At 42.8% G+C, this 14,041-nt stretch overlaps 1 protein-coding gene across 2 annotated transcripts in view; it reads left to right on the top strand.

Annotated features, from left to right (window-relative positions):
- Window positions 1–14,041, top strand: part of LOC144155161 (diacylglycerol O-acyltransferase 1-like) — a 56,022-nt gene that overhangs the window by 21,556 nt on the left and 20,425 nt on the right. For both annotated transcript variants that reach the window (XM_077686441.1, XM_077686442.1), the window contains exons 2-7: window positions 6,993–7,033; window positions 7,927–8,012; window positions 9,462–9,514; window positions 12,118–12,220; window positions 12,320–12,463; window positions 13,300–13,386. In XM_077686441.1, coding sequence (XP_077542567.1) covers window positions 6,993–7,033; window positions 7,927–8,012; window positions 9,462–9,514; window positions 12,118–12,220; window positions 12,320–12,463; window positions 13,300–13,386 — 514 coding nt within the window. The remainder of the gene's footprint in view (window positions 1–6,992; window positions 7,034–7,926; window positions 8,013–9,461; window positions 9,515–12,117; window positions 12,221–12,319; window positions 12,464–13,299; window positions 13,387–14,041) is intronic.

Raw genomic sequence — 14,041 nt, 5'->3', positions numbered from 1 at the left:
GTGGGATAAACGCGGAAGCCGCCGAGCACCTTTGAAGACGGCTTACCCACTATAAGCAAGTATATTGCTGGGAAGACATTTCTTTTGGACAGTATAAAGTGTTTGATATCAAAATGTGGTGACCTAAGAGCGTTTCATGAAACACCTCCATAAGACAACATGGATACCAACGAAACGCGATGCGACAATTTTCCTTAAAGTCGGCTTTACTACTAGACACAAACGCATTGCTGAGAAGACACTTGTCTGTGTCCATTCTAAGGAGTCTGATATCAAAGTATGAATACCCCAACGCCTTGTATTCAATAGAACCAAACACCGCAAGAACCCCTAAAAAGGGCTATACACAAGTCGGCTTGATTATGCTGTGTTGAATGCCTTGCTAGGGAGTCGTCTTCTCAAAAGCGACCCATGCAGGCTTGTATGAAAATACTTTAGGCCGTAGCGCCTTTTGTTATTAGCATTTTCGTATGCGGTGAAAGTGCGACACATCAAGCGTTAGAGAGGAGTGCGGAGCATAGCAAGGCTTACGCCATTAGACATCAGCAGGCGATCGTTGCGGATGACGCCGCGGGTCTGCGCTAGCAGTGCGATACCGGATTCGGCACAGATATGAATTCCCTTTACCCACCCAACTACTCGCTTCCCTTCCCCAACTTTTCATGGTTATTCAGTACAGACCAATGTAGCGCAGCCTGTGGAGGAAAGAGTGCACGCTGCACTGCGGCAGGGGCCAATTTTCAATATTCGTCAACAGTCAGGCTACCGCAAAGAGTGTGCGGAAGTATCTGGATTTGATTTGATTTGATTTTTATTTTTATTTTTGCGCAAAAAAACAACAAACAAATCACTTTCGCGCAAAGGGAGCCGGGAAAAAAGCCGTAAGAAACGGCTTGACGAGCCCCAGCCCCCCGGTGCAACAGGCGGCAAGTGGCATTGGGAATATGAACAAAAATCAACACAAAAATGAGACTGAAGAAGCAAGCAGCCAAATGCGAACAAGTAAAATGCACACAAAACAGAGACCGAACAAGCAAGCAGCCAGATGCAAACAAGTAAAATGCACACAAAACAGTAAAAAAAACGCTCTTTGATGAGTAAAATAACCGCTTATACATTGCTACAAGACGACTCCATGGCATTTAACAGGGCGGGTAATTGATAGTAAATTCTTTCGTACCCATAGTTCGTTCTAACTCTTGGAATTTCCCAACGTTCATTTACACGCAACTCTCGCACTTGTTGTTTTGCCTTCAGCCCGGAAAGTTGTATCATGAACGCGTCATTATTCTTAAGAGCTAGTTGGTGTCGTTTTAAAAGTGTGGAGTGGTAAAGTTCCGTTACAGGTAATAGGTTCAAGGACTTGAAAATAGGTTCCGTATGGGCGTCATACGCGGCATTAACAATTGCACGAACGGCTTTCTTTTGAATTCTTAACAATTTTTCTATGTTGCTTTTCGTTGTTGTACCCCAAACCAAATACGAGTACGTTAGGCATGGTAAAAAAAGGGAGTTATAAAGTAACAGTTTTATTTTCTGGGGGAAAAAAATCTGAATTTACACATGATACCTACTGCTTTAGACAGTTTGTTCAGAACAGCTTCTAATTGGTCGTTCCAAGACATGTACTCTTCTAAAAGTACTCCAAGACTTTTTACTACGCGGACAAACTCAATCTTTTTTGACCCAAGTCTCAGCTCGACATCTATCTCAGCAGGTTTTCGCATGGCACGGAACAGAACAGCCTTCGTTTTCTTTTCATTTATGGTCAAGGAATTGGCTTTACTCCAAGCATCCAATTTATTTAGCAGCGCATTGCCGGCTTCTATAAGATTTTCGAGGTGTTTTCCTGTAAGAAAGAGGCTAATGTCGTCGGCATAAATGACAAAGTTCGTTTCTACGTCAATATTAACAACATCGTTGATATAAAAATTAAAAAGCAATGAACCCAATATACTGCCCTGCGGCACTCCTGTGTTTACAGGCCTTAATTCAGAAGCAACACCGTTAATTGTCACCTGTTGATAGCGATGTGCAAAGTAATATTCAATTAGTTTTTAAAATATTCCTCTAAAACCATAGCACCCCAACTTTTCTAGTAAAATCTTGTGGTTAACGCAATCGAAAGCCTTAAAATAGTCGACAAATATACCTAATGTGTAATGTTCTTTTTCAAATGATTCCAAAATATAGTCTTTCTGAGTCAACAGAGTTGTCTCTGTTGAACGTCCCTTTCTAAAACCAAATTGGCACTCTGTTATAAGGTTGTGTTTATCTGAAAAATTAGTGATGCGGATGAGTATAAGTTTCTCAACACACTTGGAAAAAACCGGTGGAATGGAAATAGGACGGTAGTTTGTGAAACTGTTAGTGTCGCCATCCTTAAATATTACAGCAACTTTGGCTAATTGCAGTTTCTTTGGAAAAACGCCTTCTGCAAAAATGCAGTTCACTATATGTTCAAGAATTGTAGAGATTATATTTATGGCATATTTAACTGGCTGAATTTGCAGGCCGTCAATGTCAGAACATTTGCTATTTTTACTAGACATAATAATGGTTGATATTTCATGCGCTGAGGTGGGTGTTAGAAATGCGCTCTCTGTGACTTGTGGCTTTAAATACTCAGCACACCTAGGGTTATAACTACTGTTTGCTACTGAAACAAAAAAGCTATTGAATGCATCAGCTAATTCTTTCCCTGCTAGGTCGACGCCATTAGAAGTAATTACGGATACTGATTCATTTAACCTTTTTTTTTTCATTTAACCTAACCTAGCATTTAACCTTTTCCATACGAGATCAGACCTTTTCAGTACTTCAGGATTGAAGAGATCATACAGATATCGTTGTTTGGCATCACGAAGGAGGCTATTTAACTTGTTTCGATGTTGCTTAAATCTCTGAAAAATGGATGGATCTTTTGTTTTAAGAAATCTTTGAAAAAGTTTATTTTTTTCCCGAATTCCTTTTAAGCACTCTTTTGTTATCCATGGTTTTCGTGCTTTTCGAGGTTGTTTTCGTACTTTTGGGGGGAAGCATCTAAAATATATCGTTTTGAAGGTTTCTAGAAAACTGTTGTAAGCTTCTTCTGGATTCAAGGTTTGGAAAACCTCTGTCCAATCAACTCGCATAAGTTCTGTGCTGAAACGCTCTAGTGTAGTGGGATTAATATCACGTGAAGTTACAGCTGGTACAGGCTTCTTCAAGGGATTAGTGGGCTTTAGGTTATCTAGCATGAGGAAGATAGGGAGGTGATCACTCACGTGGTAATCAATAACACCGGCGCTATGTTTTTCTATTTCAGAATTCGTAATAAAGACACCGATTGAGGTCTCCGTTCTAGATGTAACACGTGTCGCTAGGTGAATTGCATTAATACAACTATTTGCCTCAATAATTCTCATAACTTCTCCTTGAACCGACGAGTGCTGTAAGAAGTCAATGTTAAGGTCGCCCCCTAGGGTTACAGAGTAATTGTTTTCGTTTATCCAGTTTAAATATGTTTCTAAAAACACAAGGAAGTCCGAAAGCGCCCCTTTAGGAGGGCGATACATCACACTGAAAATGTTAGAAAAGCTAGTGACTATGGAGCAAGAAAAAATATTCTTCGACAGGATTGCAACGCCACCTCCTTGTTTAGAGTTACGGCTTAAAAAATAAGACGTATACCCATCTAGTTTTAGCACTTCTTGTTCGCTTCGATACCATATCTCCGTTAACATGATAGCATCAAACGGAGGTGTTATGCCTAGTAGCAGCGTCAATTCTTCTTTATTTCTAGCCGACTGAGCATTCATGTGAACAAATGAGACAGATGGTTTTTTCTTATCTGCAAAACAACGGAATTCTTCTATTGAAAAGCGGTGGTTGTTGATAGTATATTAGGGTCGAACTTTGGATAAAAGTTTACTCTATCTTATCAAGGTCGTCGGGGGAACGGATCAGAAGAGCACGCGTCGATTCAACCTTCCTTACAAAAATTTTTCCGTTTTTCGTCCAGCAGAAACGCCAGTTATGTTCCTTTTTTTTTTTTTTGCGACGGTCATTCCGAGCAGTTTTTTCAGCGACGGGCAAAGATGCTCGTTTACATAGATGGGCAGTGCAGTCTCTTGTCCGAGATCAGTAGTAGAAAGTCGCTTTTTCTTCGCCTTTTCCAGGAACGCATCACGTTTAGAACGGGAAAGAAACTGCACGACAATGTTCTCACGTGAGCTGTCCTTCGTAGGTACGCGGTGATATATCTCAAGATCATCGTCTGTCACGTGCTCATTGATAACATTTCCAATCGTAGCAATAAGTTCTGACAGATTCTCTCCAGGGACAACAGGGACACCTTTGATTTCAATGTTCTTATTTCTACTGCATTGTTCCAGCTGTATTATTCGGTGCTCATATTCAACAACCTGCTTTTTTAACATTCCGCACTCAGTTTCGAGGGAGCTGTTTGCTGCCTTTAGCTCTGCATTCTGCTATTCAGTTTCCTTGAACCACTCTGTCATTTCTTGGAATGACTTGTTTAAGCTATCCAGAGTTGTCTTTATTTCACGATTTTCCTTCCGCAGCTCCCTCTCAAGTGATTTGCGCATGTCAGTCATCTCTTGCCGAAATTCTTTTAACAGCGTGTCTAGTTCACCGCGAAGCACACTCATGGTAGAAATGTGGCAGCAGCAACAGCAGAACGGGAGTTCAAAAAATACATGCACAGGTCACAAGTTCCGACAAAAATCCCAACCTGCGCAGAAGTAGCGGAGCTCGTCAGTAAACCAGCACGCCTGCTGCCACTGCTGCCAAGTGAGGATTGATGCTCCGATGCCTTGCTTATGTAGGCTGATCCTGCATGGGGGCGTCGCTCCTCCGCCGGTGTGACCTCGGTGCTGCGTCAGTAGCTGGCCATCGGCTGGATCGGCGGCAATCGCAGACGGTTCCTCTCGCAGGGGACAGCGATGAAATTTTATCTGCGCAGAAGTAGCGGAACTCGTCACTCAACCACCACGCCTGCTGCCACTGCTGCAGGTTAGGTTAGGTTAGGTTAGGTTAGGTTAGGTTAGGTTAGGTTGTGCTGATGGGACCCCCAAACAAAACTTAAATGAACGGCAGTGAAATCTACAATTGAGGAAATAAATGTTTCTCCGATTCTCCATTATGGATGTTGCACTCCTGCATCTGTAAGTGCCACATGGTGAAGATGGCGGTTCTTTTAGGATTATATCATTTTCAAGAACACAGTTGGCGCATTCATCTTAACCCGAAATTTACACTCCTCAAATACACACAAGCACACGAAAACAATCATAAACGTTTGATATCCCCTGTAAACATCCTCGTTCTGCGCACTCTCCTTTCTGCTTTGTGCTTTACCGACTACTGTTTCAGCTCTCCGCGAAACTGCTCGCTCACCAGGGCGCAGAGGTTTTATCCCCACGGCGCCTGATCTTGTCGATAGCTTTCCTGAGCTCGTCATAGGTGCCGGGTGAAATTTCATTTCGAAGGGGAGCTACAGGCGGTTGAATTGGAATAATTAGCAGTTAATTATGTGACCATAAATACTTTCATATATAAAAAAAAACTTTTTTTGAAGTGTGCTTCGTATCTCTAAATAGACGGTGAAAACGATCGCAGAGTGCACTGCCTGTTCAAGCTCAGATCTTCAGCTCACTGACAGCACCACCAACAAAACTACTGTAAGACAATGGGTAAAAACAATACACAATAAAACTAAATATCTTACACCTCAGCCAAAATGTCGTCGACTGCGCCTAAATATAACGACGCAAAAAAGTAGGCATTATCTATAATTTTATGTGTACAACCCAATGAAACATGGCATACCGGGACTCCTTCTCGTGACGAATGGGTGCGGCATAAAACGTTTTTCTGTTTTTAGCAGATACCAGCTTGAAAGGTTTAAGATCTATAAATATATGATGTCGTTTAGTGCGTGCTCCTAGTTACTAGCTAGGTTACTAGCCAAAGATTGCTCCACGTTGTTAATAGTCAAAATTAGCAACAACATCGCCGAATGCAGTATAGTTTCAAACCCAAGTTTTCTAGATTCCACACCGGAACTGTCAATCAGAGCAATGGTCGAATAATCGCACTTTAATAGTCAGTAGTTCGTTCTACTTGAGGTAAATTGATTTCATTAAAAATAGAGCACGACACTTTGTACGGTCACGCATAGCAGCCGCTGAGAGGTTTGTTGTAGTCGCCATCGGACCTTCCCTTACATAAAACACACCTCCCGCGCATCCGTTCTCTTCTCCTGTTGCCAGCAACGATTTGAGCGACATACAAGAATTCCGCGTATTTCTGTGCAACGAAGACAATTAGAATTAGTAATTGGAGGGGTAGGAGTCGAAGTAGTAGTAGTAGTAGTAGTAGTAGTAGTAGTAGTAGTAGTAGTAGTAGTAGTAGTAGTAGTAGTAGTAGTAGTAGTAGTAGTAGCTGTAGCAGAGCAGTAGCAGCAGCGGTAGCAGTAGCGGTTGCAGCTAGTAGTAGTAATTGTAGTAGTAGTAGTAGTAGAAGTAGTGGTGGTAGTAGTAGTAGTAGTAGTAGTAGTAGTAATCTTTTTGTCACAAAGACTAAGTTTCAGGCTGTTGAGAAAAGCTATTCGGGGCCTCTGGTATGCTAGACATCAGGAACGTCGAGAGGGGTGGAAGCCAAAACGTATAGGCTGATATGATTCCAGCTTTCCATTTCGAGTAGATTCCTTGCATTTTTAACTAGCAAAGACATGCCTAAATATCGGCTTTTGCTCCACCCTCTATTTTTTTCCATGGTCGGTCATGGCCGACATGGGTGACCGACATGGCCGACATTGGTCGGTCATGGCCGACATAAAAAGAAAAATCCTGAAGCGTAGCTTCAGGATTTTTCAGCGCATAAGAAAATGCGCCCCATAGACAGAGTGAACTGCTGCGTTCATCCAGCATTGTTGTAAGAGTGTTTATTTTTTGTGAACTCACAGCTATTCTCTCTTCTCATTCCAGGTGCTCTTCAACTTGAGGGTGGCTGTTTATAACATATCTAGGTGAGTGGACGTTCGATCCTCACTCGCTGGTTTTGATGAAAGAAAAAAAAAACACGTCTGCCGCCAGCCTACCAAATATAGCTGATTAACACGTCGCCAATTTATCTTCACTATCTAATGTAATGACCTATCTCTTTCCCCCATAATTTCGTCTAGGAACATTTGCTGGCACAAGAACTACGGAGGTGTTCTTTGTATCGTTATACCATATCTCAGCCTGGTGAAGCTTTTGGCATGTAGGTTCTACAGCCTCGTAATATCCTTCAAGACTACGCAGAGAAATTTGGAAAAATAGTTATCTTTCTCTCATCGTATCAGCCTCCAAACAGATACAATTCGACAAGAACACGTTTACGTAGAGCAATTTAGTCCTGCTTACGTTCAATGATTCGTGATAGGTATGATAGCAGGAATAAAATTCAGACGCTTAATTACCTAACTTGTAAAGCTGGCCGCCTGAAATTCTTATAGGGAGCGAGTGTGTGGCACCCCATGTACCAGTACCATGCATGTTCAAGTGATTGCCAGAAGTAGGAGACAGTTTGGCGGCTGCCGCCCAATGCACGTGGCCAAACTCATTGCGTTGTTTCTCCTTCTTCCAGGAAGGAGAAAGCGTTATATATATATATATATATATATATATATATATATATATATATATATATATATATATATATCTATATATATAAGCACACCCACACTTGCACACACAGTTTATCGAAACAGAAATACGCGTACAACTGACTGCGCGCACCAGTCTCCCGGGTAAACGTACCCTGTATGTATAATAAAGTGCTCATATGCCTCTATGTCTTCAATGAGCATGGCTTTGTCGGTAAAGCGGAAAGGGAAGCATTATTTTTGTGGTTATCTTCTTTTTTTTCTTTTTTCAGGTCGCTCAGGTACTTCGAACTAGAAAAATGGCTCCTTTACGTCTTCACCGACACCAAAAGCATACCGCCACTCATGGCTCTAATATGTGAGTGCGATCTCCTAAATATCGAGACAAAATGTTTTTATTTTATTTTGTGGATGAAACTTCTGGTGATTCCGTGGTTTAACACAGGATATCAGTAATTGTTCCAACGGGCATTCCATATTGGTCCTCTTACCAGGTATCCATCTCAAAACTAGCGCCTCTTCTTCCCCTTCGAAGAATTGTATCCTTGAAAGCATGGCCAGAGTCTAAGATGCGTCCATTGTGCAGAGGATTGCCGCAGTGTAGGACTCAGCCCTAATTAAGAACTCCTGCTGTTCTTGCGCACGTAACAACTGTTGCGTGAAAATTAATTTTTGTCGAAGAAGTGTTCCCGGAGTCTTTAGCTACAAAATGTGTATCCGAAATCTCTGCTACTGTCACCGGTTTTTGTAAATAGAACTACTTTTTTATCAGTGTTTCAAAAATTTGAACAAAAACTTCAATATCTATTTATTTGCAAGCATTATTTATGTAAACATTTTAAAAACTAATATCGTTTTGGAGCACCTCCAATTACCTGCATTTTATTTCCTCGCGTTATATGGTGAACCGACATCCTTTTCAAGATAAAAAAATGTTTGTTTAGGCACCCAGAAGCGTTAATTTCCCTGCGTTAACGAAAGCGCTAATTATTAACAAAGCTTGTGATATCATTTGGCTGAAAAACGTGATTTCGGTGTGGCATATCACGCAGTGCTAGATGCTATTTTGCATTCCACAACGTCGAAGCGCAGACTTGTTTCCGTATCAAATTGCATGCTGTGCGTAGACATCGGCGTGATTTGTCCCTTTTATTGATTCTGGCTGGTCCTACGGACGCACTGTGGTAGGGCGGGCCACATCCCTCTTACCATCGGTCGATCGTGATTTTGAGAACCCGCACTGCTTAACCACTTCTCCAGAAACGTATGTAGGCTAACTGTGTTTACGAATTCTAATACGGCATAAAAAATTAACACATTGAATTCTTATATCTTTAAAACTTTTAACCTTAATCACTTTGAAAAATGCACTTAAAAATTCAAAACATCGTACGAAATCGTACATGTGGAGTCATATCGTACAAAACAGGGCGCACGATATGACTCGGGTAATGGTGTTTGCGCAGTGGCTGTATGCGCAATGCTATAGCATTGCGTATACAGCCACTATACAGACATTGCGTATACAGCCACTATAGCATTGCGTATACAGACAAACCAACGTATTGTTTGTCTTTTTCCACTGTCCCTCTTCCTCGTCTAAGTATGCGGCGCACGCTTAATTTGAATTTAAGACTATGCCAACTAGACCCTAAAGAAGCCTTTGTTAACTTCCGGTCATTCTCGTGCAGCGGGTACCGCCTGCCCAGCTGGTGCGCCAGTCTCACCCCCTCGCGTGCACTGCGAACTAAATTCAGCGTGCGTTCCCCATTCTTATGTGCGTTCCTTTTCGTATTATCGTTCGCAGGCCTTCCCGCCGCTGTGTGCTTCTCGCTTTACGCGGAAAAGAAGCTTGCCGCGGTAAGTACCCAACCCGGCATGTACACATTTTTTTTTTTATTTGCGATAGTATGCCCGTTGGCATAAATACTATGCTACAAGTATAGGTTAACTCCCGTTTCGCGAACAAACGCAAGGAGGGAGCGGTGGTGGCGTCCCCATATCCACCGATGGAGGTCAGGTGGTCTGCCAGGGTGGAGGCCTGTGCCTCGAAGGTGTCGTGTTCTGGCCGCTTGCAATGAAGGGCACGTCCACAGCAAATGTTCTGTGTCGGCATCTTCGGCAGGAGCCGTGCAAAAGGGGCAGTTCTGGTCGAACGGGGCATGGTAGCGTGGTGGCCACTCCCGGGTAACAGCGGGAGAGAAGGCTACACCAACACGAAGTCTTCGCAGCAAGACCTCCTCCTAGCGAGCGAGTCGGCTAGGGAGGTCCGTTCCACACGGTGGAATTAGAGCTCGTGTGGCGCGACGAAGATCTTCTTTCCTTTGTAAAAACTGTTCTGGGGTATCTAATGTCAGTAAAGGCAATGGTCGTGGAACAAATGCAGTGTGGCAGGCACCATCTGCCGCAATGTGAGCGGCACTCGGCAGCTCGTATTGCGGGAAAGTTGCGAGGAACCCGCCGCGGTGGCTCAGTGGCTAAGGCGTTGTGCTGCTGAGCACGAGGGCGTGGGTTCAAAGCCCAGCCGCGGTGGCCGCTTTTCTGATGAAGGCGAAAACAATAACTCCCGTGTATGCGAGATTTCGGCGCACGTTGAAGATCCCCAGGTGGTCAAAATTAATCCGAAGCCCTCCACAACACCGCGCCTCATCACCTGCGTTACGTCGGCGCGTTAAACCCTACATTACATCAAAATCAGTCAAAGTTGCGAGGACAGGAGTTCGTGTATGTGCTGCGGCGCGGGCATAATTGAAAGCGAGATGCACAGATGCGGAGAGTGACAGGGAGATGGGGCCTATAGTGCCGCTTTCCTGTCGACTCCGCTTGTCAAACGTAGAGGTAAATTAATATTTAATCGTATATTTACTTTTATTTATTTATGCGCCCACCAATGGCTCCGGGTCTTTAATTTAGTTTCGGATGGAGCTGGGAATGTGAACATCAGCGAAAGCGGGCGCGCGTTGAGAAGGTGTAACAACAAAAAGATGAGGAGGACATTTAAAAGACAGGCCACAGCACTGCACAATGGTAAAAAAATGGATGAGTATATAGAAATATAAATTTATGTGCACATTAGCGGAAAACAATTGCCTGTTCAGATGCAAGAGAGAGCGTACGCATGCAGTGCGAATTGATAGAAAAAGGTGTAGGCATATAAGAATCACCACATAATGCAGGAAAACTGGTGCAGTGCCAACATGCGTTTCATACAGAGCACAATGACTTGACAAGTGCCCCGATGAAAAAGTTTTCCTAGCTCCTGAAAAGCGCCTACATACGCGTGTGCTTCGAAAAATGCGGAAATTCCGCGAAATTCCAGCTAATGAACACACCCCACGGTGTTTTAATGCTCAGTTGGACGAAGCAAGCAGCGATGCTCGTTTCCTGGCCTGATTAGAATGAATAACCGAGCGACACGGTTATTTTAAAATGCTAATTTGTAAGCTGAACAAGGAATCCCAATACGTCCTCGTTATATACCTCTTTAAAAAGGCGGGCTTTTTTCATACAGGGATTTTGTAATAAGCATCTCAGATACAGTACACACAAGCACAAGTCCGATGAGCATGCAGCAAAGCAACGCCAGTTGACGCCTTGAGAGCAGTTGATGGCAGTGCGCCTGTGCACCTAACTTGGCGTCGGAATTTTCCCGTGCATGATAAGGTGGCGTTATAACTATTATCGTTTGCTTGGCCAGCAATAGCCTCCCGATCGACTGCCCGTGTTTGCGGGGTGGCGCATGCACCCCTGATTAGTGGATTCGATCTACAATATTTCTAAATAACAGTACCTCAATAACTGTTCCCTTAATTTTTCGAATTTCTTCTTTACGCCTTGCAGACCAGGAACGCACTTGGTGACATAGTTGGTGACATACAGCTGTGTCTTTGTATGTATGTATGTATGTATGTATGTATGTATGTATGTATGTATGTATGTATGTATGTATGTATGTATGTATGTATGTATGTATGTATGTATGTATGCACGTGTGTATGTATGTATGCACGTATGTATGTATGTATGTATGTATGTATGTATGTATGTATGTATGTATGTATGTATGTATGTATGTATGTATGTATGTATGCACGTATGTATGTATGTATCTATGAATGTGTGTATGTACTATGTATGCATGCATGTGCGTATGTGTGTGTGTATGTATGTAGGTATGTATGTGTATGTGTGTATGTATGCATGTGCGTATGTGTGTGTATGTGTGTGTGTATGTATGTATGTACATGTATGTATGTATCATGCTTCTCACTATGCCAAGGTAGCCAAGCTAGTGGTCACATTCGGTGATAAAAAATTCAATCGTTGTAGCTCACGCAATATTTAACCACAGGCAGAAATTGTGGAATTTGCTGTACCAAGCCTTCATCATGTTTCTTAGGTGCATTAATTTGTGGTGTGCATGTATGTCCAGGTTAAAATGTGCATGGTATTCCCTTGTGTAGAAAGAAGTTGAGACGAAGACGTTCACGCTCATGGTAACAGCGAACCTCGCGGCACTTCTCTGTCTGCCGCCACTGTTTCTTCTCCCAGTTCAGACAAACCTGCGTGAGTGTAACGAATTTTTCCTGCAATACCGTTGTAAAACAAGACGTAAGGGGTACTTTGGCGACACAAAACTTTTGTGTTCCGCTTTGTTTTTCGCAGCCGCATCAATCGGTTGCATTTGGTTCACAATAGTTGTATGGTTGAAGCTGGTGTCCTACCACATGGTGAATGCCTGGTCTCGAGGAGCCCAGATGAATTCCAAGAACAGCAACGTTAATGGCACCATTGTTCCGGAGAAAGAACGTAAGTTCATGCTTTATGGCGAACCTTGCGGATCGGGGCGTCGGGAAGGAAGGCGTCGGGGCTGCGTCAATAAATCCATTTAGTATAAACGACAAAATAGGGGAACTTGGTGTATGTTCTGGCAGCGTGTAAGTTCGAGCGGGCTCTAATGCCAACGAAAAAAAATGGCAGACGATTATACGAGATATAATGAAAAACACAGCGACAGCTGATTCGGTTATGTGATGGTATTGCTGCAACGTTAATACGACATTGTTGCATTGCTACGACATAACGCTTTTACTTTACGAAGCAACCTTCCCTTAGACGAATGCACTTGGGCTTACATGAGTAATTTGAGAATGGTGATTACATAATTAGCTTTTGTCAAGACGCAAAGCAGGTCCCCACTAAATTCCTTTCTCCGCGATGACGAATGGGGGTGCGTGCCAAGCCATAGTATTCGAGAGTGGAAGATAAAACAGAAAATGTAAAGTATGGTTGTAATAATGAGATGGCATGTACGTGCGGCAACTGGACACTCATGCTTTCGCAATCACTGAATCATAAGGAGCGCTTAGGTGTCCTCGTAATATTTTTGAGTGTACGTGGGGTCTCAGTTGTCTTAGAAGCAGAGAGCATCTTGTTCATAAATGGTATAACTGCTTTCAAAGTGTGTATGTGTAAAAGGGCAACACATGCACGCATACGCACTTTGTGTTGCTTTATGGGGCCAAAGTACGCTTCGTTTTGACTGTTTGGCGTTACAGATGGTGATAAGGTGTACTGTGTTAATGCCTTGCTTTCTCAATTTGCCAAGTTATTGGTGTCCCGTTTAACCTCCCATTACTCAACAGAGGCGAAAACTACGTACACGAATGGCACGCCTCCAAATGGACATATAGCCAAACCCGTCGTCTATCCTGACAACCTCAATGCTAAAGGTAAGGAGGGTGTTTCTTCCTATTTACCAATAAGAAGTGGGTGTCAAAGTGTGCTCCGCCACTAACATTATGTCTTTGGGGCCGGTGGTTGCTATCACGGTTTAGGTTTGGTGCACTATGCTCAAATTTCTTCTCAGTGCTGGCCACCCTTGGGGCTGTGGGTCCCGGTTGGAAGTAGGCACAAGGGCGATGTTGTTGTAGATAAATATATACTATCTGGAATTTAGTTTTATGGGTAAACACTTGTGCACAATTAGAATTATGTGCACAACACAACTGGGCACTAATACTTCAGCCTTTTCTAAACTGCGTTGCCGTTTCTGGGTGGTGCTGTGGCCCTCTGGAATGAGTGAGTGAGTCCAAAAATTGAAGACGACAGCGCATCTGTGTGTGTGTGTGTGTATTATGTATGTATGTGTATTATGTATATATATATATATATATATATATATATATATATATATATATATATATATATATATATATATATATATATTCGAATAACACTTTGGCGGGGCTAACTCTGCATTTTACATTTTATTCGGACTTGGCAGCGCATATGCGAAGTACATTGCAACAATAAACATTTATCTTATCGCAAAGGAGAAAGATGAATATTTTGTTTCGCGTGCACACCGAAGGAGATGGGGGCAAT

Source organism: Haemaphysalis longicornis, unplaced genomic scaffold, assembly GCF_048455015.1.
Source record: "Haemaphysalis longicornis isolate Haplotype H1 unplaced genomic scaffold, Haemaphysalis longicornis Haplotype H1 scaffold_1, whole genome shotgun sequence".
NCBI lineage: Eukaryota > Metazoa > Arthropoda > Arachnida > Ixodida > Ixodidae > Haemaphysalis > Haemaphysalis longicornis.
This window is presented reverse-complemented; position numbering and strand designations above follow the sequence as displayed.